We start from the raw sequence: 25631 nt of genomic DNA, 5'->3' as shown, positions 1-25631 counted from the left end.
GTTCCAGAGGGCCTCCTCTGGGTCCCATGCGACCCCGTGGCCGTCCCGAAAGGCAAGAGGGTCCTGAGCCCCATCAGCACAGGCCCTGGGGCACCTTTCCGAACAAGTGCAGGTCCGCGACACGCTGAGCTTCGCTCGGGTTTCTTTGCTCTCTTCCTTTTTTTTTCTTTCCTGGATGAAATTCCTGCCAGCTGGGAAGGAAGGAGGGAAGGGGAGCAGCCGCAGCGCAGAAAGTTTCCTTGACTCCTCCTCCGCCTGGGTCTCCCTCCCTTGCCAAGCCCAGCCTGTGAAACTGAATAACGAAGATCACTCGACAATGCCTGCCCCTCTCTGACTGCTCGGTCCCCGCGCTCCCACCGCCGCCGACGCCGCCGAGCAGAGCCCGCGGGGCGGTCCCCACCGACGGCGCAGCCCGGCCACCGCGCCCGCCCGCCCGCCAGGTGCCCGGCCTGGCCGCCGAGATGCCCAGCCCGCCCGGGCTGCGGGCGCTGTGGCTGTGCGCCGCGCTGTGCGCCTCCGCGTGTGCCGCTGGCGCCCCCCAGTCCCGCCCGGGGCCGGCCGCCTGCCCGGCCCCCTGCCACTGCCAGGAGGACGGCATCATGCTGTCGGCTGACTGCTCTGAGCTCGGGCTCTCCGCGGTGCCGGGGGACCTCGACCCCCTGACGGCTTACCTGTGAGTACCCTCCTGCCCCTCCCGCTCCCGCTGGCTGCGCTGGGCGCCCCGTCCCGCCTCAGCCTAGGGCACCTGCTGGGTTGGTGCCCCGGGGCGTGGGCATCCCCCCTCGGGAGGCTTCTTGCCTTTCTGAGTCCGCTGCTGCGCGTTTGGGGAAGGGAGAAGAGTCTGGAACTCAAGATCAGGCAAGTAGCGAGCCTAGGCGTCCCTTGCTTGGTGTCCCAGTTGCCGCCTATGCTTGAGGGTCACGGTGGGAGCACAGGTTTGGCAAGGTGGGTTCTGGACCCCGAGCAGCAGGGACACGGGGCTGGCTGCCTCTTTTCCTCTTGCTGCTTCCCCTGCAGCAGGGCAGTGCCCGGGACGGTGGCCGGGGCCAAGCGGACTGCATGGGTGGTGGAGGTGAGGGGAGCGTGCCCCAGCGGGGTGGAAACAATGTCTGCTCCTTTGCCATGGCAAGGAGAGCGGAGCTGTCACACTGAGGCTGGGTGGCCTTGGTGGGGGGTCCCAGAGCTGGGAGGGGGCCTTGCCCACTCTTGTCTCCTTAGAAAGGGGCTCTGCCAGCACCGGCTCCCTTCACTGAGGCCTCCTGGCTCCCCGAGGGGCCTCCCTGAAGTCACGTCCCAAGAGGCAGCGTTGGAGACACTAATTTGTGGGCAGGCGCCAAGGCTGAAAACCAGAGAACCATTTTTAGCGTCTAAGTTGGGGTGAGACGGCGCGTGAAGGGGACCCTACGGGGGCAGCCGTCGTGAGGACGGCTCACGGGAGCTTCCCCTCAGAACCTGAGGGCCGGGGACTCTGGCTGCTCACCTCCTGGGCAGGAGGAGGGCCAGAGAGCACATTCCAGACCCCCACCCACCCCTGCCCCTGCTCTGGGGAAGGGAGACCTTCACCCTGCCCAGGCGCCACCATCTTTTCTCGGAGGAGGTAGAGCAGGCAGGAAAGCCGGGGTAGAACCCCAGAGCTCCTTCTGGCCTGAGAGAGGCCCCTCGTGGCCTTGGGGTTCCAGGACTTGGGAGCTCTGAGGAAGAGGGGGCTGAGCTAGTCTTTATAGGGGCCCAGTAAGAGTCTGTTGAACTAAATGAGACCAGGGCACTCAGTGTTGGCCGTGTCTTGGCGGGACGTAGACAGTCCCAGATTGCATCTCTTCATCGGGCTTCCCTCCCAATCTCCCTGTCCCCAGCTGGGATGTCCCCTCCACTCTAAAAGGCACAGACTGTGGGCCAGGGCAGGGAGTGAGAAGGAAGAAATAATGTCCTTATTCCAGAAGGGCAAACTGAATCCTTCACGGTGCAGGGTGGTGCCAGAGGCAGACCCAGGAGTACAAGACTCAGACTTAGCAGAGCCCACGGGAGCTTCAGCAGCTGGCAGAGGAGGGCAGGCTCTGGCCCCACCCTCGCTACACCCAGGGCAGCCTTGCTTTTAGCAGTTTTATATACTGGGTGTCTACACTGTGTCTCATTTGAAGACAGGGTCCTGTGGCTGAGAAGAGTTTAAAAATGACTTCTGTAGAGACTTTCACCGGGGGAGCAAAAGCAAGGCCCCTTGCCTGGGTTGAAGGGGCAGGGAACTGGGGCCTTCCAGAGGGCGATGGGTCCAGGGCCTTCTTTCCCAGCACCGAAGTCTTTCTAGACTGGTTGATGATCCTTCTTCTGGAAGGACTTGGGGAAGGAGGTACAGTGCCACCTTTGGAGTTCAAGCATGCCACCATCCATGCTGACGGAAGATTTTTCCCACTATGTTGTCCTAATTCCCTTGGAGCTATGACGTCTACATCTGGGTTCAGTAGAGGTGGGATTTGCTGTGCTGGCCTGTACCTACCCTCTCTCTTAGACTCAGAGTGCGCTTCTGGGACTGGGCGAGGGGAGGAGACGGAGTACGGGTCCCGAGGCAATGGGGGCAATTTAGCAGCAGGGTCTGGAATATTAAGGGAGGTGGCGGAGGTCCAGATCCCCTGCCTTGGGCTGTGGAGGAGTCCCACCTGGATGGTGCAGGGACAGGTTTCTGCATCTGAAGGTGGGGTGAGAGTTGTCTGTGAGAAGGGCCAGGGCAGGGAGGTCTTGGCGCTCCTGTCCCTTTTCAGCGGTGTTAGGAAACGCCGAGCCGGGCCGTGCCCTGTGTAGCCCAGCCCTAGCTGAAGACAGTGCAGTTTGCGTCTACAATATAACCAGCAGGGCCTCTCTGTCTGGACCACCCAAACCTTGGCTCCTTCCTAGCTCTGCCACCTCCTGAGAGTCACAGAACACCTCCAAGCCTCAGGTTCTCCATGCGTATGTGGAGGGAAGGAAGTGGGTTGCTAGGAGGAGCCGATGAGATAATATGTCCATGTGAAGTACCCAGTACAGTGCCTGACACCCAGAGGTGACTGTGAAATGGTGGCTGTTGTTATCATGCCTCCTGTGGGTGCCCCATGGAGGTGGAGGCAAGCTCCTAGGCTCTGCACACGGCAGGGACATTGAGCCCAGGGGTGAGTGTAGAACTCAAGGAGATGGTCTGCGGCAGGAAGAAGAGAGGTGTGTGGGGAGCTGACTGCAGAGGCAGCTCTTGATCAATGCGTGGCTGGCTCTGGGGCCTTAGGGCCCAGCCAGTTGGTGAACACTAGGGGACAAGGGCGGGGGAGAGGGTGGGTACTTGAGTCCTGACAGCGTTGAGAAGGAAAAGGTGAGATGAAGACACTTGGCTGTGCAGGAGGCAGCAGGCCAGAGAGCAGGTAAAGATCCGTAGAAGGAGCCACAGATGGAGCCATTGGAGGCACCAGGAATCCTGGGCTCCAGAAGACACCTGTGTGTCCCTTTACACATTCCTTGACTTTGCCCCTTTGAAAATTACTTCCCCTTTGCTCCCCCCGACCCAGGGCTGTGAGATTTTCTCCATCTAGCCAATACCTCTCATGAGATAGGAGCCTTTGTCTCCCTGCATCTGGGTTCTAGGGAAGACCAGAAAGTCCTCTTTACATCCAACTGGTACCCTTCACCTTGACCCTCTTGTCCAAAAGCTATCACTTCTTCGGGGTTCAGTGCCAGCCCTGTTTGATAGTGGTTGGGAGAACAGAACCTACATACAATCCTTCGAGTGTCTCTCTCTTTGAAAGTCTCCTCCCAAATACAGTCTCAGAGAGGCTCATGGGGACTCCCTGGGGTTTGGACGTTTTCCCTGGGTAGGGCTCGCCCTGGGAATGGACCTGGGGGAGGTCGGCCCCGGGCGCTGGGACATTCCACCCTGATGGTGATGAGAAGGCACCGTGCCTCTTGCTCTCTTCCACCAGCTATGTATGTGACGAGGGGACAGGAATATGCAGACAGCAAACACTTGTTGGGCAGGTAATGCCCAGAGTAGTCCTTGAGCAGGAAATTATGGGTAGGTACTCTGAGTCCCTTCTTTTGTCCCCAAAGATGAGCAGTATTGGGAAACAGGTGGTGTGAGAAAAGGTGTCTCGGCAGCTAGTTGTAAAAGACCTAAGGCTCATACACTTGCAGTCATCCCCAAGCACACATTTCTGTCACCACTGCCCCCAGGGCTGAGGGAGGGACTCTGTGTCAGACGGCTCATTGCTTTGTCGGGAATTCACTCCTTTTATGATTGCCTGTGATAACCACTGAACTTGTTTGAAAGGTCAGATGGGGTGTGTGTGTGCGCGCGTGTGTGTGTGTGTGTGTGTGTGTACTCAGGGTAATTTGCAGCCTCTTCATTGCTGTCTGGGATGTCTATGACCAAAAAGATGGTCAGGATGCTGGGGGCAGACAGCAGAGGGGCTAAGAGCGCAGGTATTGGCCATGGAGAGCAGGGTCTGAGTCATCACTTCCTAGCTGTGTGAACCTGGGCCAGTTGATCAGCCCCTCTGTGACTCAGTTTCCTTCCTCATCTGTAAATAGAGCTAATATTTACCTCCCAGGGTTGTTGTGTGGATTTGCTGAGCTAATGTTTGCAAGAGGGTTTGGCATAGCATCTGGCCCATAGAAAGAGCTCAATTAATGTTAGTGTTGTTGTTAGGATTACCAGGGCCAAGAAACATTAGTCATGGAAGCCTTCCTGGAGGAGGAGGTCCTAGAGCCAGCACTATTCTGTGAAAGGTGTGTGTGTATGTCGGGGGCTGTGAGAGGGAGGAGAGTGGCTGGCAAGGAGACCAGATGAGCTGCCCTGGGAACCTGGAGTAGCTTCATTTTTTTCCTGGCCGCTACAGTCTTAGAGCTTCATGGCAGGGAAAGGGAGCAACTGACTAAGCCCCCAGCCTGCTCCCCGACATGTTCTAGATGGGTCCCTGCAGGGGCTGGAAGGTGAGGAGGCAGAGAGACATGTGGCCTTAGTGGGGCAGAACTGGCCTTGGGCAGGACCAGTTGGGGGGGAGGGTCACTGTGCCAGGTGTCTTATTTCCAAGGCTACCTTTCCCAGGCCTGGTCTCGGTCACCCTTTCTAGTCGATTCTAAGAACCTGACCCCTCCCACCGGAAACTTGGGGTTTGTGAGTTCTAATCCTTAGTCCCTCAGTTGCTATGAGACCCTGTGCAAGTCCCCAAACTTCTCTGGACCTCAGTGTCCCCACATTGGGGCTGAAAAACTGGCAAGTGGGAGAGGCAGAGGGCAATCCACTCTGATCTCTGCTCCTGGTGCGGGACAGAGGACGCTCCCCGGGACAGCCGCCTGGCGGCAGGCAGTGGGGGAAGGAAGGAGTGAGGTGGAGAACGCAGGCGGCACCCAGACCAGGGTGGGGACGAAAGGGTGACGAAGGGGCACAGTGACTCCAGAATGGGGTCCTCTGGGAGCCTCCCGTGCCAGCCTTCCTCCAAAGCGGAGCTGGGGAACGGCCCATCAGAGGGCAGAGCCGGGGGGTCGCCGGCGGTGGGCGAGTGTGTAGGGGAGCCAACACCCCAGTTCAAAGGAAAGGCAGGAAACAGCCCTAGGCAAGAGAAAAAGGAAACCTCTCGGCTCTGGCAGCGGCGGGCACGGGGCGCGGCCGGGTGGGGCGGCTGGCGGAGGAGAAGAAAGCCTGGCTCAGAGCGGAGTTGGCCCCCAGCCCGCCCCCCTCCACCCCGCCTTCCCCCCATTCCACGGGCTCTCAACCCTGATGGCCCCACACGCGCGGCAGCCTGCTTCCTGCGCTGACCCGTGCCCGCCGGGGGAGGACGGACGGGGCACAGCGGTGCCCGAGTGGGGAGGCCCTGCCTCTGCGGGCTTGGGAGTCTCAGCGCCACCGCTGATGCGCCTGTGTGTCTTTGGGCAAATCGCTTAACCTCTCTGAAGTTTCAGTTTCTTAATCTTTAAAATGGACACGCTGATAGTATCTACATTGAAGGGCTGTGAGGAGGAGCAAACGAGACAACAAAAGCAAAGCAGCCTGTCTTTTATTGTAAAAGCACTTAAAAATGTTCACTGTTGATACTGTTTCTCTCAACACAAATGACTGCAAAGGAGCTACTGAGGCCCGGAGAGGGACTAGCAGAGCTACCTGTGACTTGGGGTGGGGCAGCTGGGACACCAGAGTCTCATCTTCTACAGCCCCATGAGGTCGTCCTTCCTTCCTTGCTCCTAAAGCCTCTCCCCGCCGGCCTCAGGGAAGTGGGTCTTCCGAGGAGCCAGTTCTGCTTTGGGCTCCTTGGCTGGGTGGTGGAGGAAGGGATCCTCCTCCCAGGGACGCCTGGGGGAGACGGAGCCGGGCTGACGCCTGACGGGAGACTCTCCAGAGAGGAAGAGTCGGGGCTTCCAGGTCAGCTTCTCCCCAGAAACAGAGCTCCCTGGAATCAGAGTCTTCTGTGGTGCAGCCCAGGGAAAGGCAGGGGAGGATGGGGATTCGGGGGCTGCTCCGTTTCTTCCCGGGACATCCCCGGAGGGCCGTGAGGATGCTCTGAGCGCATCGCTGATGGGCTGTGTGACCGTAGGCTAGTAACCCCTCGACTGGGAGCAGGGCCAAGGTCAAGGAGTCCGGCTGGGGCTCTGGACAACGTTGGGAATGCGCAATGGATGGGAGTCGGGGAGGAATGTCCAACCCCCTTCCCCCGTGTTGGGAATGAGAACGTCTTTGAGCCCGACTGAAATGGATTCACTGATTCTCAGAATTGCGGGAGCCCCTTTGTGCTGACTAGTCCATCGGCCAAAAAGGGGTGGTCCCCAGTTTCTAACGACAATTAAGGTCTTTCCTCCCACCCTTCAGACGTGGGAGAACAGGTCCCAGAAGGAGAAAAACACCCGACAGGCCAAACTTGGGCAGTGAGCAGGGAGTTATTTTGGAAGTCGTGAAAGGACATGGTGGGGGGGGGGCGAGCTCAGGGGTTGGCATCGCGCCCCCCGGAGCCATGCCAGCGCAGCCACAGGCAGGCTGGCGGCAGGCAGGTGGGGGCTGGGCCAGCCACTCAACGACAGGGCACCTCCAGGGCTGAGGTTTTCTTTGCGTCCCATTCTCAGCCTTCTCTGCCAGGATCTTCTTTCTCCTCCAGAGACCTCCAAGGGAGGCCTGTGCCCCTGTATCTTGAATTCTCCCCAGCCCTGGGGGATTGGGGCTTCCTCTAATTCTGCAGTCCCCAACCCCCAGGGCTGTGGACCGATTCTGGTCTGTGGCCTGTTAGCAGCTGGCTGCACAGCAGTGAGCGAAGCTTCATCTGTATTTGCAGCTGCTCCCCATCGCTCGCATCATTGCCTGAGCTCCGCCTCCTGTCAGATCAGCTGCAGCATTAGATTCTCATAGGAGCACGAGCCCTGCTGTAAACTGCACCTAGGAGGGATCCAGGTTGAAGCTCCTTAAGAGAATCTAATGCCTGGTGATCTGAGGCGGAGCTGAGGCGGTGATGCTAGCGCTGGGGAGCAGCTGCAAACGCAGATTGTCGTTAGCAGAGAGGTTTGATGCATAATAAATGTAATGCTCTTGAATCATCCTGAAACCACCCCCACCAACCCCAGTCAGTAGAAAAATTGTCCTCTATGAACCCGGTCCCTGGTGCCAAAAAGGTTGGGGACTGCTGATCTGATTAACTGTGAGATGCGAATCTGAGGCTAGGGCCAAGGAATCACCTTGTGCCCAGCTTTCTGCCTCTCCCGTCTGCTCCAAGGCAGGATGCCTTCCTTGTTGAAGCTGTTGTTCCCTGGACTGTGACCTTCTTCCAGAAGGACGCTAGCTCATCAGGAAGGTCTATACTTGGGGCCCAGCCTGGATGGCCCGTGGTGGGCCCAGAGAGACACGCTGAGGAATTTGCCGTTACCAGTAAGGGTAACAGCCAGAATTTACTGGATGCTTGGCATGTGGCAGGAGCTGTGCTCAAGCACTTTATCTGCACCATCTCATATCGACCCTGCGAGGGAGGTGCTGGTATCATCCCATCTCACAGATGAGGAAACTCCAGGTTTTCACTGTGAGGGGCTTGCCTACGACCCCCAGCCGGTGACTGCTGGCACTGGGACCTCAGCCCAGGCTGCCTCCCTCCTAACCACCTTACTGCCTCTCCAGGGGCCGCAGCTGGGGGTTTCTGACACTAAGGGAATGAAGGGAACTCTGGGCATATTAAGAGCCCAGGCTGGGCAGCCCCTCCAAGCCCATTTCTGGTTTCCGGTCTTTCTGGGGAAGAAGCGGTGGTTTGTCCCATTTCCCACCCGTCCACCAGCAGTGGTTTCTGGGAGCCCATCCGCGGGGGCTCAATGGGGAAGATGTCAGGGCTCAGTGCAGAAGTCAGGGACTCTGGCTGGGGAGGGTGGGACACGGTCCCCGAGTGTGGAGATGATCCTCAGTGCTGCAGTTGAGGAAACACCACGGGAGGGGTCCTTGGTGAGGCAGTCAGGGCAAAATGGTGACGACCGTGTCGGCAGGAGACCGGCAAGGGCACGTGGAAAGTGGACTCGCTGTAGACGGTCCTGGGAGCCTCACAGAGGACCCGAGGTGCGGTCGGCAGGCACTCGGGGGAGCGGAGGACGGGGTGTCTGGGGAAGGCCCCGGGCAAGAGAGGCTTGTCTTGAGTCCCGAGGACCGGAAGGATGCGGCCGGGAGTGGCTGGGGAAGGGCAGGCCACGAGCCCAGGAGAGAATGAGGAGCCACATTGGGGCTTTTGTCATTCCATCTCCACAGCCTTTTCTGTCCCACCCTCTGGGGGGCAAGAGGGTCTAGAGCAGGGCTCTCTGCTTTTTCTCCTGAAGGCACACATTAAAACAACAAACCCAAGGTGTTCAGCAGCTGGGTAAAGCAACGAGGCTGCTGGGGCCAAAGGCAACACCAGGCTGCCCTGGGGGCTGCGGAGACCCTGTCCTGGCACATGTGTGCCCTGAGGAACGCGTGCATGTTTCAAGCAGACACGGGCTCGAATCCCCGCCCCGCTCACCAGCGGGATGGCCCTGTGTGCTTCTGGACCTTTCAGCCTCTGTTGTCTTGGCTTCAAAATGGGCATAGTAATACCAAGCTCTCGGAAAGACGCCTGTGACCTGGCCCAGTGCTTGGCACACAGCTGATGCCCCATACACGGGCGCTCTTGCTGTTGCCCATCCAGGTCTCCCCTTGGGAGCAGCACTTGGAGGGCGAACGGAGGCAGGCACGAGGCCGCCCGCGCCCCTCCTGCTCACGGCGCTCTGCCCATCTAGGGCCTTGCCGAGAGGGAGGGTTCCGGGACACAGTTCTTCTTGCCTTCTGCCCTGCCACCGTCCCTTCCCCTTTGCCCTTGGAGGTGCCGTAGGAGGTGGGGGTGTCCCTGAGAGTGTCCGGACTGAGGCGGGGTGGCAGGAAGGTGCTGAGTGCCTTCTACGGGACCAGTGTCAGGGATTTGGATGTGGTCCCCAGGCCCAAAGCCAAGGCGGCTGGACTCACGGAGGGGCAGGGGGAGGAGCAGTGGTGCAAAGGGGTGACTGACACCACCCAGCACCCCCAGTTCAGAACTGCTGGGGTCCCTGCGGGAGGGGGAGGGTGCTCCCTTGTACAAGGGAATACACAGGGGAGACAGGAAGGTGGGGCCGGTGTGTCGAGGTGTATTCCGGCTCCCTGTGTGATTTGCCTGTTTGAATCGCCCCCTACCTGAGTTATCACTGGCTCCTGGGAAACAGGCCAAAGGCAGCCACCACCAAGAAGCTGTTAGCACCTCCCACGGGAAGGAAGCCGTCCCAGGTGGACCCCGTCTCTGGCCCTCCCCAGTGCCCTCCATGCGTCTTTGCGTGGAGAAGGACAGTGCAGGGCGTGTGTGAGCCCTGCTTGCATTAGCCCGCAGTGTGGATGCAGCAAAACCTCACCCCAGCGGGTGCTCCATGCCCCGCACGCCCGCTGCTGACGGCTGGCGATGCGGCTGCACCTGAGCCCCCAGGCTGCTGTGGGGAGCGAGCATCATTCATTCATTCCCTCAGTCACTCACTTGTTCACTCGGAAACGGGGGCTGGGTGCTTGCTGTCCGCGAGCCTCCGTGCTAAGTGCTTCCTCATGAGTCTGCCCTCGTGAGGCCAGCACCGAGCTGTCCCCTCTCTCAGAGGAGAGGAGACACACAGCAGCACAGGGGACAGAGCCAAGGTTGGAGTGAGCTTGGCGGGGTCCAAAGCCCCTGCTCTGTCCCCTGCCCTGGGCGCTCGGGGATAAGACAAGCACAGATAACCGTGACAGTCGGGGAAGTGAGAAGTGCACAGGCAGGGCCAGATAAGGCGCAGCAGGAGGGGCACCACGGAGGGAAGCTCGTGCCGGCTGATGCCACCAACACAGAAACCCCCGGAGAGGCGGTTGTGGCGCAAGGGAGAAGCCCCGGCTAGGCGGGGACGGCCACCTCTCCTCGACGGGTTGTTGTGCAGAGCAGGACCCTGCTTGGGGGTGGGGGGGCGTGGTTGCCACAGAGGGGAGTGCATTTTATTTCCTGTGAAAATATCAGGTAGTGTTATATGCCTGTGTCTGTGTAGGGGGCGTGTGTCCGTCTGTCCGTCTCACAGGGACACTCTGCCACCGGAGCTGTGTCTCTGCATTGAAAGGAGAGTGAGCTTTCTTAGGGCGGGGCCGTGCCTCCCCCTTCAGACTGGGGCTTCCTGAAGGCAGGGTCTGTGCCCGTGGTTCCCTTTCTCAGGATCGTGCCACACACACACACACACACACACACGCGCGCACACACGCACACCCAGTGCGGGTCTCCGCCTGCAGGGGGCGCTCTGGCAGGGCACAAACGTGCAGGTGTGTGCATTTGGTCTTTCTCCCTCCCCCTTGGCCCCAGATCTGGGGCAGCCCAGGGTGGGTATGTTTGAGGATGGGGAGGTTGGATCAAGTGTCCAGGGACTGTGGGAGGTGAGGCAGGAAGGGGCTGTAAATTAATCCCCGCCTTTGTGGACAGGGCAGATTAGGAGGCTGGAGAAAGGAAGGAGACTATTGTCTAGGACAAAAGCAAGAGAGAATGAGAATTGGGACAGGACCTGGGCTCCCACCTTCACTTACCTGGGGACAGACAGATGGAGCTCAGGACCCCAAATGTTGGAGTGGGAACCAGCTCACCTCTCTGGTCCCCAGCCCCTCACCACGTTACCTGGCTTTGGCGTGTGTGAGCTGGGTGACTGGGGCCAAGCCTCTTACCAGGACCCCCTCGCAGACATGCCACCTACGTGGTCACCTGGGGCCCCACACTTAGACAGGCCCTGTGCATGGGTCACTGCTTTGCTGCTGCCATGTTAAAATTCTTAACAATTTTTAAAAAAGGACCCTGCATTTTTGTTTTGTACTGAGTCCTGCAAATTATAGGGCACACCTGCCTTTAACCCGTCTTAACCTCAGATTTCTGGTTTGTATAATGAGGACGGCTGCTATCTCTTGACCTCTCATCCCAAGTGGTTGCAGATTCAAGTTAGTCTGCCTCTGTGGAGGTGCCCTGTGGTTGGTGACGGGCTAGACACATTCCCGCTGTTCTCACAATCGTGACGGGGACCCCTTTGGTCTGGCGCACTAGGGGGCTAGGGCAGGCAGGATGGGAGGAGGGGACCTCCTTCTGAGGGACCCCACAGGGTGGAAGAGGCAGCCTCTGTCCAGGCTCACTGGAGGTGGCCCTGGGGCTGGAAGGGAGGCTGGGCGCCCTCGGGCTGGAAGTGCCCTTGGCCTGAGCGCTGCGTGCAGGGGGCAGGGCTGTGGGCGCACCTGGGTCTTGGTGCTTCCGTGAGCAAGACGGTCGCTAGGCTGTGGGGGGCAGGGACTTTGCTTGAATGGAATGGCGGGGGTATGTCACCATCTTCCATGTTTTGGGCTTCTTCTCAGGTTTTTATAGTCTAGCAGAGTGGTTAGGGGCACAGACTCTGGAGCCACCGCCTGAGCTCAGATCCCGGCTCCGCCATTTGCCAATCCTTGGGGAAAGGTTTACTCTCTTTGTGCCTCGGTTTCCTCACCCGTAATGTAGGGATGATAGTGATGCCTACCTCGTAAGGCTGTTGTGTGGGTGACATGAGCTAATTAATACACGGAAAGTGCTTAGAACGGTGCCTGGCACACGGTGACCATTCGACGGATGTTAACTACTGTTACCGTTCATGCAACCCACAAACACCTGTGGAGTGCAGGCTTAGCAGCAGGCACAGCCGTGCTAGGCACTGACGGTAACTCTCAGTGTAACAAACAGTCCCTGGTCTGGTTGGGGAGACAGATGTTTAGTAACACACTATACGAGCCCCTGGACTGGGAAATCCTACCACCCAGCCGCACAGCCCTGCCGGCTCAGCCCCCCTCAACTCTCCCAGCCTCCCCCTGCAATTTCCCTCTGTCCTGTGGAGTGAGGGGCTGCATGAGTCCTCTGGAAGGAGGTGGCGTTCCAAAGGTTCCCTCCTCCAATTTTGCCTGCAGCCCTCTGGCCCCATCCCTCTGTGGCTTTAGATTTGTTCTCTGTTTGGTGCAATTGCAATGAGGAGACGCCGGGCTGGAATTCTCTCTTTGCCACCAATCTGCTGAGTGCCTTGGACAAGTCCTTGGTCTCTTTGGGCTTGTGTTCTATGGAGTGGGGCAGTAATTCCTGACCCCAGGACAGTCTAGAGGCAAATGATGGTGCACAGATGGAGACGCAGAGTGTGGGGTGGGGGGAGAGAGAAGGGGCACGTGTGAGCCAGTGGTGAGGAGACTGGCCTGAGGGAGGTGCCGGGGTCCCCTGAGATTTGCAGTGTTTGCTCCGTGAGACTGGAGATCCCAGGGGCTGGGACGGGGCACGGCCACCACCAGCACCTCCAGGGCTGTGTGCCCAGCCAGAACAAGGCCCCCCATTAACTGTGTGCAGCCAGCGGAAAGAGGAATGCCCGCCCCCCCGCCAGCCGACGCCACGCCGGCCCTCGCCTCCTTGCCCGCTCCCCTGCTCTGAATGCAGGAGCCCAGGGTGCCGCCTCCCCCTCTGCCTGTCCTGCCTCCACCTGCCAGAAAGTGTTAGCCTCGTCCTCTAGATTGGCATGGGGGTGCACAGGCACCATGCTGTGGGGCCCGGGGGACCTGCTGGGGGTGGGGCTTGGGGTCAGGAAATACCTGGGCTAAGCCCTGGAAGCCTGGCACGCCCAAGGCTGATGGACAGAGGGCTCTGGAGCCGTCAGGGGGTGGGGGTTAGAGAGTGTAGTAAGAGGGGAAGGTCTGGGAGCTCAGACACTCGGCCTGGGGAGCCTTCCCGACATCTCGCTCCAGCCCCTGCCACTAACCGGGGCTGGGACGCCCCGCTGGGCAGACCAAGGCATCATGTCCCTCCACTCTCTTTAGTGTTTGACCCCTCAGGAATGTGGTCACTGGGGAGTTCTTCCTAGTGTCCCCCCTCCTTCCTGCTGTAATGCTCCTGAGTTTCCTTCCTGTTTTGGCTAGAGGGGAAAGGGCCAGCGGCTCACCCCTGCACTGTCAGCCCCGCGGACACTGGTGGTCGGCCGGGTTTCATTTCACTTTCTCCACAAGGGAGTGAGCTGGGTCTGCAGAAGCAGCCTTGCAGATGCCAGGCCTGCAGTCGCCAGGGACCCGGGGGCCCTGCCTGCCTCTGAGGAGGCCAAGGGCCCCTGTCTGCTCCTCCACGGAATCCACACACCGCCGCGGCCCCCCGTCCCGCAGTGCTCCGGGCCGCTAGCCCAGCCAGCCCCTTTTTGGGAAATAGCAGAAGGCACCGCTTGCTCCAAGTGGCTCTACCACGTGGGAGGGGGCAGCGGTGACGAGTGGTGCAGGGGCAGGATTTTGTCCTCTTCTTGGCCCCTGGGGCGGCACCCTCGTCTGGGCCAGGCCACAGATGACACACCTGTACGAGTCGGCCTGGCAAATACTTAGCAAAGAAGCGATTGGAAAGAATGCTTACGAGGGATAGCTTGAAGGGATTTATTCCGTCTCGCGCCTTGGACACACTAAAGCCTTTTTGCTCAAAGGACGGGCGAGCCCTGCAGCTACAGCATCGCCTGGGGGCACGGTAGGAGCGCAGAAGCCCAGGCCCCTTCAGACTCACCGAGTCAGAATCTGCGTTTCTCGCCAAGCACGGTCTCAACACTTGTCCTCAGGATAACTCAGAGCATCAGCTGAGTCTCTGCGCAGCCACACCCGACTCCACCTCCCACAAAATCGCTGTCACCTAATTTGTACTTAGGTGATGCAGCACTGGTTTATATCCAGGTCTATAAGAAAGAGCCCCATGGACGTCTCTTGATTTGCTGCAAGGATGTGGTTAAGAAATGAGTTCCGACAAGAAGCCTGCAGCTCTGGGGGTGGGGGGGGGTGGTATTCCGAGGAGGCCAGGGAAGCATCAGCTTCATTTAGGATGGAAGGGGCTGGCTGAGATGTCTCTTTCTCCGGAAACTTTTCCTAATCCCTCAGCCCTGGGAGAGCCTCCCCTCGCGTACCGGCCCTGCTGCAAGGTTCGTCCCCCTGGGTTCTAACTCCTGTTTACTTGTCTGCTTCTCAGACCAGGCTGGGAGGTCCAGGAAAGCCGGGCCTGGCCACAGGGCTCCCCTGGCATCTATCCTCAGGGCCGCCACAAACCCTCGCACGTGGGTGCTCAGAAACATCGGTGGGGTGAGTGAGGGGACAAATGAGTGAGTGCAGGACTGAACAAATGAAGGACCAGAGGCTGGGAGGCACCGAGCAGAGAAAAACTCAGCCTGGGGCAGGGGGGCTTACCTGCGGGAGAGGGCTGGGAGGGAGTGCAGCCCTTTCCAGAGCTGGTGGTGGCACTAACCTGGCTCCACCACAGGCAGGAGCCCGAGGTGTGGCATCGGACCCAGACGGCTGCGGTGAGGATGGAGCCGCGCTGGGAGCCTCTTAAGCTGCCAGTTAGCCAGCTCGTGGCCAGCTTGGGTTTCATTAGAGTGAGACATCTGTTCTATAAACCCTTCCACTTAGAATTCCCTTTCCTATTCATTCTGTCTCTCTCTCTCTTTTTTTTTTTTTTTCAAAGAAAGCTTCTTTTGAAAATTTCCACCCGGTTCCAAACAAGCTAAGACAAACAAAGGTATGTGCCTGCCCCCAGGCTTGGATGGAGAGAGGGCTCTAGGGACTTGAGGCTGTACCTGACTCTGGCCTGGGCTCTGAAGATCCCAGATGAGTAAGACCTGCATTCTGTGTTAAGGGAGACAGACCACAGGCCGGTGGGTCAGAAAGTCACCGCCCCGTGCATTAAGTGCTAGACAGGGGACATGTGTAGGCTGGTTGTGGGGGCACTTAGGAAGTGGGTAGGACAGGGTGGCAGTGGCAAAGAATGTCTCCCACTGTGGAATCTCGTGAAGATCCAGGGAGCTGGGAGCGATGGCCAGGGAGTCCTGGGAGGGAAGTCTGAGAACACTAAAGCCCTTGGCCATGCCAGTAAAGCTCAGGTGCTTACTGAGCATCTACTATGTGCCAGAGCCTGTGCAAGGAGCTGTGCACACACAGATGAGTAAGAAGAAAATGAGACGCAGAAATAAACATCCAGTTTCAACTCAGTGATGTAAAAGCTGAGAAGGATTCACAGGATGCCACGGGAATCTGGCTGGGGTTCAAGGAAGACTTTCAGAGGTTTTTTTTTTTTTTAAAAAAAAAAAACAAAACCTAACTTTTAAGTATAATATACATAACAGAGAAGAGTATGTAAGTGTATAGCTTGATAAATTTCCATAAGCAGATACATTTGTGTAACTAGCACCCAGACCAAGAAACAGAACATCACCAGCTTTCCAGAAGTCCTCCACCCTCACGCCCTCTTCTGGTCACTACCCACTGTCATGATTTCTAACAATACAGGCATGTTCTGCCTGTGTTCCGAACTCTATTATAAATGGAGCATTATTTGGTGTCTACCTTCTTTCACTCACTGTGTCTGAGGATTCATGCGTATTGTTGCTGGCGTCTGTAGTTCACTCGTTCTCATTGCCGCATAGTATTCACTATGGGTGAATACGACACAATTTACCGATTCTGCTGTTGGTGGGCCCCGAACACTGTCTGATTTGGGGGTGTCGTGGACAGTCCTGCTATGAGCAGTCTCTCACGGTTGGTTGATGAGCAGATGGATGTGCTCCTGCTGGTTAAATACCCGGGAATGGAAATGCTGGGTCAGAGTAGATCCAGGAGGAGTCCGGGGGGGTGAGGATAACTTTCCCAGGTGGCGAAGTGTCGGATGGGTCACTGGCTTGGTCTGAGGCACCAGGAGGGGGCCATGATGGAGGACGAGCAGAGCGAGGGGCAGGAGGAGCAATGGGAAGAGGGGGCCCTAGGACAAGTGCACACCAAGGCTGTTCTGACTGCTCCCTACTTATGTATGTCAGTTTCCAGTGGCTGCCATGACAAAGTACCACAAACTGGGTGGCCTAAAACCACAGAAGTTTATTCTCACAGTTCTGGAGCCCAGAAGCCCAAAATCAAGGTGTCGGCAGGGCTGCACCCCCTACAGTGGCTTCAGGGGACAAGCCGTTGCCTCTTCTAGCTTCTGTTGGTTGCTGGACATCTCGGCTTGTGGCCACCTTACTCAAATCTCTGCCTCTGTCTTCATGTCACCTTCTTCTCTGTGTGTGTCTCTTACAAGGTCAATTGTCATTGGATTTAGAGCCACCCAGATAATCCTGGATGATCTTCTCATCTCAAGATCTTCCATTTAGCTACACGTGCAAAGACCCTTTGTCCAAGCAAGGCCATATTCACGGGTTCCAGGGATTCAGGGTAGACATATCTCTTTGAGGGCCACCATTCAGCTCACCACACCGTCACTGACTGCCATCCTAAGCACCCCTAGCTCACTTCCCCGCTTTGCAAAGCTCTGAAGCAGGCTACTTTCTGATGACTAGTCATGTTCCTCTTCGCCACTGCCAGCCAAGCTTCCTCCAGAAGTCCTCCCTGCCTGTCTCCCGACCCTCAGGTCCTGGAGATTCTTCCAGTGCTAATGTCCAAGGCTCCGTCCAGCAGTGTCTGCAGTTCTGAATCTCTTCTCAGACTGAGATTACCTGAGGGTGGGGAATGTTTCTTTCTCCTTATCTTTTGTACTCAGGGCCACACACACTTTCTCCGGTGCTCAGCTATGGCTCTGCATACAAGGACAGTGACAAGAACCTTGGCTGAAGTCACCTTTCCAACTGTCTCTGCTCCAGCCCAGGGCACCATGCCCAGTGTCCAAACCTTCCCCACGCCACCCTTCTGCCCCAACACTGCCACCTTAGAGAGGACCCGGCTATTACCTTGTCCCAGGGCCTGTGTGGTAGTCTTGGTTACACACAGAACACAAGGGAGGGAGGCAGGAGCTTGGGGCTAGGGGAGCGAGCCCAGCCCTTTGCTTTTCCTCGGAGGAGGCAAGGGAGACAGGAATGCCTTTGGCTGGGAGACCCTGGCCAGAGATCAGAAGATCAAAGGATGAGAAGATCAGGGGCGAGGCAGGCGGCACTCACTTGGAGGCACCAGAGAGAAGCAGCAGCTGGTGCCTCCCAAGGGCAGGGCTGACCCAGAACGCCCTCCCGTACCCCCAGCCTCGCCAGCCCATCTCTTTCCTACCTTTGCAGCCGCTCATGCGCGATGAGGCCTCTGGAGGTCGAATGCAGGTGAGGGGGGGATGCTGACTGGCATTGGTGCCACTTGGTGGGCAGAGCTAGTACCCCCTACACAAGTGGATTCCCTAGGAGGAACTATTATGTAACATTTTTAAAATGCAGAAATGGAGGCACAGAGAGGAAAAGTAACTTGCTCAATATCAAACGACTGGCAAGTGTTAGGGCCAAGATACAAACTCTGGCTGCCCGACAGGGAGCCACACGCTACAGCGATGGGAGGCAGAGACCTGTTCCGTCCAACTGCAGCACGAGGGAGTGGGGCTAGACGTCAGGAAGGACGTCTTGCTGCACAGGGATTTTACATCTAGATCTTGGATCTAATCCAGCAAATAGGTAGGGAGCTGGGGAAGAGGGTAGGTGGGTGTGGCGCCATCCAGAGGTAGGGTCAGACGAGGCAGCAGGACCGGAGAGGATCAGCGCGAACCCAGCCGCGACGGGCACTGGTCCCGGAACAGGCATTGGAGGCCTCGGGGACCTGACAGCGCTCAGGGGAAGAGCAGCTCAGCGCCCAGGTGGGCTTGGGGGAGGGGTGCTGAGCTCTGGAAAGTTCCACAGGTCCTCGGCAGCCCCTGGGAGCCGGACCCAGAGGCGAGGCGATGGGTGGGGCACTCCTGGGCCGGCCCTAATCCCCCTCCATTGTTGGGGAGCTCCGGCTGCCTCCCCACTTCCGGGCCCTTTCAGGCCCAGGCGGGCAGGGGCGCGGCGGCGGCGGCTGGCTGGCGCGGGCGCGTGCGAGGCTCGTCCCTGCGCACAGGAGCCGCTGTCGCTGTTGCGTCACCGCGCGTGCGTGCAGCTGGGCTCCGAGCGCCCCGCGTGCGTTCTCTTTGCCACTGAACTTTGTGACTTAGCGGGAAGTAACCCGATATTTCCGAGTGTCTTCATTTAAAATGGGAATAAATAATGCTTCGCTCCCTGGCCCGTAGAAAGGATCGCATTAAGTGAGAGCGGGGACGTGCGAGGGCTCTATAAACCGCAAAAGACATGTTGGGGGCGGGTGGGGGCTGGGAGAGGCAGACAGGTGGGGTCGGCGGAAGACGGTCTGGGACTTTGGGGTCAGAGAGACCTTAATGTTGCCGAGTCTCATCTGTAAAATGGGTCAGTAAAGTCTTCAGCACAGTGTCTGGCCCAGCGAAGGTAGCTCTTTTTATTGTATGCTCTGAACTTCATTCAGCTTTTGCTCTTTCCTCCTAGATTCCAGTGAGCCTGGGATCCAGTCCAATCTAGAAAACCGCCTGGCTGGCCATTTCTGCTACCCCTGGCTAGGGGAGGGTGGGCGTTTGGGTGCCCCTCAGTGTGGATGTGTCTGTGTGGGGACTTGAGCTGCGGGGTGGGGAGGGGCGGAGGCGCTCTGATGTGAGACGGAAGCTTCCTTCTGGGACGGGGTGGGACTCTGAATAGAGGGGCCTTTCTCCAGCTTTCCACCCCCAGACACACCCTGCCTGTTGATCCCCGAAATAAAGGCAGCAGGACAAGAAGCTTCAGCTAAACAAACAGGGCGCAGAGCTGTGGTTTGACTCCACCTCCCTGCTCCCTGAGTTGCCCTAGTCCTTCCCACCTGTGCCCCCTCCCGCTCCCCCTCCACCCCGCCCCTGTCTCGGTCCCTGGCTGGGAGCTCAGTGGTTGGAGCTCCCTCTGGGGAGGGAAGCACGGTTCTTACCCTTGGGGGGGTCTGGCCTAATGGGATGTCCTGGTCCTTGTCTCTCAGGGCTTCCAGTCTGCTAGGGCAGACAGTATTCACACCCACGTACCTCCACACACAGAAATGGCGCCCTTGACATGGAGCTAGAGATCAGAGTAAAGACTAGAAGAGATGCCTGGGGTCAGAGGAGACCCAAGCTTGGCAGGACTGAGTGGGCGAGTCCTCAAATGCACGGCCGCTGCTGCTTCCACGTGCTGGGTTCGTCCTGCTTCCCTTCTGCATCAGCTCTGCCTTGCGTGCCGCTTTCTTCGTCACTCGGGCCAGGGTCCCCTCCCCTCCACTGCTGTAGGAAAAGGGCCTGGAAGCCGGTGTGTGTGTGTGTGTGTGTGTGTGTGTGTGACAGGACAGATAGCTGGGAGCCGGGAGGAGCTCCCAGCCTGCATGAGGGGACCAGCCACATGAATGAGCAATCTGAGACTAGGAAATGACAGTTTGTAATCAAGGACAGGATCGTGTGGCCTGACTTTGTGACTGAACCTGCAGAGATCAGAGTCAAAAGGCCACAGGGATTAGTCTGAGGAAGCCCTGTGACACTCCAGCTCCAGTCCCAGCACGGTGACTCAGGCTTGCCATTGCCCACTCTCTTGTCATTGTCTGCACCTGCCGTGGCTCTTTGAGGACAGAGAGCATATGTTATTGGACTTTGCGGCTTCATAACCCAGCATAGTGCCTGTTACACACTAGGTGCTCAATAACTGTTGAATGGACACGAGGCTGCTTGACTAAATGAGGACTGAAGGTTGGAGGCTGCCTGTGGGAGGAGACACTTGACCTGGTAGAGTTGGGCAGTGATGCTTGCAGGTAACAGTTACTGGTTATTTACCAGGCGCTAGGCACTGCCTAGGTGCTTTGCCAGGGAAGAAACTAAGGCAGACAGAGGTGAAACAATTTGTCCAAAGTCACATGGCCAGTAAGTGGCAGAGCTGGAACTCAAACACAGGTCAGGCTGAAGGCAGAGACTGTGCCATTGCTGTCCAGCAGAACGCTCTGTGGTGCAGGACGTGTCCTAGAGCTGTGCGTCCACTACGGTAGCCACTAGCTTCCTATGGCAATTGAGTCTTGAACTGTGGCTAGTGCAGCTGAGGAACTGAGTTTTAATTCAATTTTAATGAATTTAAATATAGTTCCACGGGTCACACTGTGGCCCCGGCTGGGCCTGGGAGGCCTGAGTCCTTTTAACTTCTCTGCCTGTGGGTGGCGTGGCTTGGCCCGGAGGAAGGAGCCATTGGAAGAGAAGTGCACACATGTGTTATGCAATCCCTGTGGCACTCTTTGGTTTTGGGGACCATAGCCTGGCTCTGGGCATGGGCAGGGGACTGGCTCTCTGAGGGCCACGACTACTTGCTTGGGGGCCTTTGCACCCGACCCACTCTAACACTTCCAACTGGGACTCGGGGGCTCTGCGGGACACTCCACCTTAGCAGCTTTGCTCAGCAGAGCCTGAGATGTTCCCGCAGCCGGGGATGGGCTGACTCCCTTGCAAAGGGATTCTCCTGCAGTGCTGGGGGGGGACCAGCCCCAGAACTCAGTCTCCGTCCCCTCACTCTGCCCGGGCGCTCATACCCTCTCGTGCTGCGGCCACCAGATCAACCCCTTCAATAAGGAGGCGCTGGAGCCCCACGGCTTCACCTGAAGTTGTGTCCTGCGGTGCCAACCGTGATTTCCCACGTCTGGCCTTTTGGAGGGGGAGGGACCTCTCCTGAGTCTCTTCCTTCCTTGTTCTCTTTTCTCTGCCGTCAGAGTTTGAGGAGCCTCACAGCTCGTAGCTGAAATGTCCTGATGCCAGTGAGCAACAGTCTCTGACTTCTGTGGTCTTTTACCCAGGGCTTAAAAAAAAAAAAAAAAATCCTGCCTTTTCTTTTCTCTCGCCTGACTTTTAGGAACGTCTCCTTCCCTGCCTTCATCCCTCCCTGCCCCAGCCGCGCTCACTGGGCAGCTCTGGCCGCGCTGTGGGTCCCCGGCTCAGTCCGGCACATCTCGGCTCTGCCTAGCAGCCACGGGCCCTGCTGCCCTCGCACACGACCCCGACTGCCGGTGCCAGCCCACCCTGCCCACGCCACCCTGCCCGTCCCCTCCACCACAAGCCCTCCTGCCACTCCAGGCAGACTGGGAGACATTCTTGTTACCAACAAGGGAGCCAAGAAATGACAAAATAAAGCAATAGCCCTTTTATTTAAAAATACACCATTGTTCTCACGCAGGACTTTGTGCAAAGCCCGAGAGAACAGGTTGTGCTGTTGTGTGTATGAAGATACTTTTTTTTTTCCGATCGAAGTACACTCCCTTGTTTGGATATTTATGAAAATTGCAAAAATCAGAGAGAACGTTGTGTCAACTTGTGTGTTTGGCATCTCCAAGGCGACAGCTGGTGTCCAAGTCATCTCTGATGAGGAGGTGCCGTCTAACCCGGACTGAGGGGCTGCCTTGGAAAACTCAACATCACTCTGGTGGGCTGGAGGAGCATCCCCCAGGGCTTTAGGAAGCCTTCTTGTCACACGCACTCTGCCATTGACTTGTGGTGACCTTAGATAACGCTGTCCCTCTCTGGAACTGTTAGCTACACTAGCAAACTGAAGGAGTGTAGGTGGCAGAAAGTACCTGCTATTCGCGGGTGTTTGGACATGCGCGGGGTGTTTTCTATAGTCATAGTAATAGGGAGACGCCACTCGCACCTATGAGCAAGGCCAGGGATCCTGAAAGCTCCACGGTGAGTGTGACAGTCCTGCCCCGTGAAGGGTGGTCCCGTCCACAATGCCGACAGAGCCCCCGTATCCAGGAGCCTTCCGCTCTGAACTCGGCTCTGTGAGCTGCTCCCGTCTCGTCCACACCCCACCTGGTTTCTGCCCGGGAGGCCTTCACTGTTTACACTTTCCCCCTTCTCTCTCTCTCTCTCTCTCTCTTTTTTTTTTTTTTTAGAGACAAGGTCTCACTCTTGCTCAGGCTGGTCTTGAACTCCTGAGCTCAAGCAATCCTCCTGCCTCGGCCTCCCAGAGTGCTGGGGTCACAGGTATGAGCCACCGTGCCCGGCCTACCCTTTCCCCCTTCTGCGTCTCTGCCGAGCTCTCCAGCCTGGACACACGGTCTAGAACATAGCTGGCAGGGTGGCTGCAGAGCATTTTGTAAACCACAAAGCGGAGTGTACCTGTGGGGTTTGCTGTTGCTTTGTGAGTAAGCAGTCCTTGCCCAGCGACACTGCAAACTCCTTGAGGGCCCAGACCCTGCCCCACTCTTTGCCTCCGTCCCTCACGTCCCCCACGATGCCTAGTGCTGTGCTTAGCACACAGCAGCCCCTGGGGAAGGAAGGGAACTTGGCATTCAGCTAATCGAACCAGGTCCCCTGAGTCCAAATTCTGTGTCTTTTCGTTTCTTCCCCCGTCGCCTGCCTCTCTTGCTGACGGCGGAATTCAGCAAGTGCTCTCGGAGCACCCGGTGGTCTCTGGGGCAGCCAGCCTGTCTCCTGGCCCTTTTCGGTGGCAGGGATCCCCCCTGTTGGGCTCTTTCTACTCTGGCCTGCCCCGCTCTCTGTCCACCCCCAAGCTACCCCCAGGATGGCAGGGTAGATGCCTGGCTCAGCCTGGCCCTCGTGGGCAAGTGTCACTGCTAAAGGTTGTTTTGAGCAGCCCGGTAGGCCCTGGCCAGAGCCTGAGAGGAGAGGGCCCAGGAGAAACCTCATGGTCCACTATGGGCGCCGAGGATTCTTTGGAAGACAACCTCTCTTTTGCTTTGTCTAGAAGGTGCTGAACGAAAAGACCAGTGAGCATTGTTAGCAGCAGCTGTACTGACTGTGTGCCACCTTGGAACTGAGTGCTGAGTAGGTTCTTTATAGAGGTTATGCCCTGACAGCAGCAGAGGGAGGTGTTCAAGTTAGACATCAGGAAGGACTTCCTTAGAGTGAAGGTGCTGGCCAGAGAGAGAGAGAAGCCGAGGCAGGCTGCGCCCTCTGCCTAGGTCTGCGGTGCGTTCATTTGCATGTGTATCGAACAGCCCTGGTTGCCAGGCGCCTGACAGGCCGGGAGGATACACAGGTGGCTAAGATTACGTCCTTGCCTTGAGGAAGCTCATAGTTATACGTGTTGTTATATACTAATAATCATAACTCAGATGAGTTAATAACAAGGCCTATTTATTGAGCACTGTTTTATATTTATTAACTCCTATACTTCGTCCTACAAGTCTTGTGAGGTAGATACTATTATTATTCCCATTTTACAGATGAGAAAATGGAGGCTCGGAGCTATGAAGTGATATGACCAGGGTCATACAGTTGCTTAGTGTTGTGCCGGGGTAACAAAGGCAGGTTCAGTGCTAGGTTGAGTGAGTGTCATTCAAATACCACAGGGACACAGAGGACACTGCCCAGCTGTGCCGGGAGAGGCCGGGAAGGCCTTACAGAGGAGGTGACTATGGGGCACAGCCATGCCTGGGGACAGGGGCTCATCTCCTGCCCACTCTAACTGGCCTTTTCCTGAGGGTAGCACGGAAGTGTGTGTGCGCGCGCGCGCACACACACACACACACACACACACACTAATGTTATGATGAATATGTGGTGAATGTGTTAATTGGGGTGACTGTGGTGATTATTTCACAATGTGCGCATATATCAGATCATCAAAGTTGTACGCTTTAAGTCTATGCAATAAAAATAAATTAAAACATCTGGCCTTTCCCTGGCTGCAGAGATGGACCACCAGAGTCCACAGCGAAGACAGTAGGAAAGGGGATCCTCGCTTGAGGCCAGAAGTTCAAGACCAGCCGGAGCAAGAGCGAGACCCCGTCTCTATAAAAAATAGAGGCCAGGTGTGGTGGCACATGCCTGTAGTCCCAGCTACTCAGGAGGCTGAAGGCTGGAGGATCGCTTGAGCCCAGGAGTGTGAGGCTGCAGTGAGCTATGATGACGGCATGGCACTTTAGCCAGGGTGACAGAGCAAGACCCCGTCTCAAAAAAGAAAAGAAAAGAAAAGAAAAGGGGGTCCTGCCTCTCTGGCTTGGTTTGTAGGGGGAGGTGGGGCCCGTTGCTCCACGTCCACCCCAGCAGAACCTGGGGGCCTCGCTGGCTGTTGCCTGTTTTCCCTACAGGAGAAATTCAAACAGACACAACGCCCTACGGGCCCTGGGGTGTCAGCCAGATTGCCCTAGGGGAGGGTCTCCTATTACCCCAGCCCCCTCCAGCTGCTCTCTGCCCCCTAGTTCCCCAGCATCCCCCCTCTTATCAAACCTGTTCCCTGTCTCCATGGTGACACGCCTCGCCCAGCTTCCTTGGGTGGTCCGATTGCCTCACAGTGTGAAACTCTGAGAACATTTTCCTAAAGTGAAGCCAGAAACTTCCACTTCCCATGCCCAGGGCTGCCCCCTCTTCTCTCCTCCCGCTTCCCCTCCTGCCAGCCTCACCCCATGGACACCCCACCCCCTCCCCACCATGGCTGTGTCCAGCTGGGAGGACACATGGCCCCTCCAGTAGCCCAAGGGCTCCCAGGAAGAAGGCTCAACCCCTTGTCTCAGTCCCCCTGCTGTTCCATGGAGAGCAGCAGTTTGCGGGGCACAGTGGGACTGAAAACGAGGTGCCTCTTGTCCAAAAAGTATCAAGAATTTCAAAGCAGCAGAGAATTAAACTAAGTCCGGGCACTTGGGAGAGTGGGACCCCGTGCAACGGCTCAGGTCACGTGCCTGTGAAGCCAGCCCTGGAGACAGTAGTGCGTGTGTGTGTGTGTGTGTGTGCGTGTGTGTGCATGTGTGTGTCGTGGTCATAGGGTGACAGTGGTGGGGCAGAGTCTGAGCTCAGGCATCGGCCACAAGGTGGGTTGGACCCCAAAACAGCACGGCCGGGCAATCTGTTCTCCTCCCCGGGGCCTGGAGACAGACCGGCGAGGATACCAGAGGCCAAGGGAAGAAACCAAAAGCCAAACAAGGTTTTTAGCCTAAAAGGCTGAACAGACTTGGGTGAGGCTGTCCATTTCCCCTAAAAGTATTCTGTCTTTACAATAGGTGGATGCTTCGAGAAAGTTTGTGACTTTTTAACAGTCCAACACGGCAAGGCGCCCGTGTGCAGATACATACATGAGCCCCCATGCATGACACACACACGCCCAGCACCCCGAGACAAGCACGGCCATGGGCTCAGGCATCCCAGGACTCTTCCCCCTGACCCTTTGTAAACACAAGTTCACACAGGCAAGCACATGGAGCCACAGCCAAAGCCCGGGCACCCGGGGTCAGCTACCCTCTCATTTCCTCTGGGTCCAGGCATGGCCGCATGTCTCAGCTGTGTTCTCCGAGTTGCACAAGAGGCCAGCCGCACAGCCGACCTCCCGGGACAGCCATATGTCAGTGGGAACCACCAATTTGACAGGAC

The 25631-nt window shown here is 57.5% G+C and overlaps 1 protein-coding gene across 1 annotated transcript in view; it reads left to right on the top strand.

Moving 5' to 3' along the window:
- Positions 1-461: 461 nt before the first annotated feature.
- LGR6 (leucine rich repeat containing G protein-coupled receptor 6) overlaps positions 462-25631 on the top strand; it is a 112175-nt gene continuing 87005 nt past the window's right edge. Inside the window, exon 1 of the mRNA XM_069459534.1 lies at positions 462-673. Coding sequence (XP_069315635.1) covers positions 462-673 — 212 coding nt within the window. The remainder of the gene's footprint in view (positions 674-25631) is intronic.

This window comes from Eulemur rufifrons, chromosome 27, assembly GCF_041146395.1.
Source record: "Eulemur rufifrons isolate Redbay chromosome 27, OSU_ERuf_1, whole genome shotgun sequence".
NCBI classification, from domain to species: Eukaryota; Metazoa; Chordata; class Mammalia; order Primates; family Lemuridae; genus Eulemur; species Eulemur rufifrons.
Note: the sequence above shows the minus strand (reverse complement) of the source record. Positions and strands in the feature narration are given on the sequence as shown.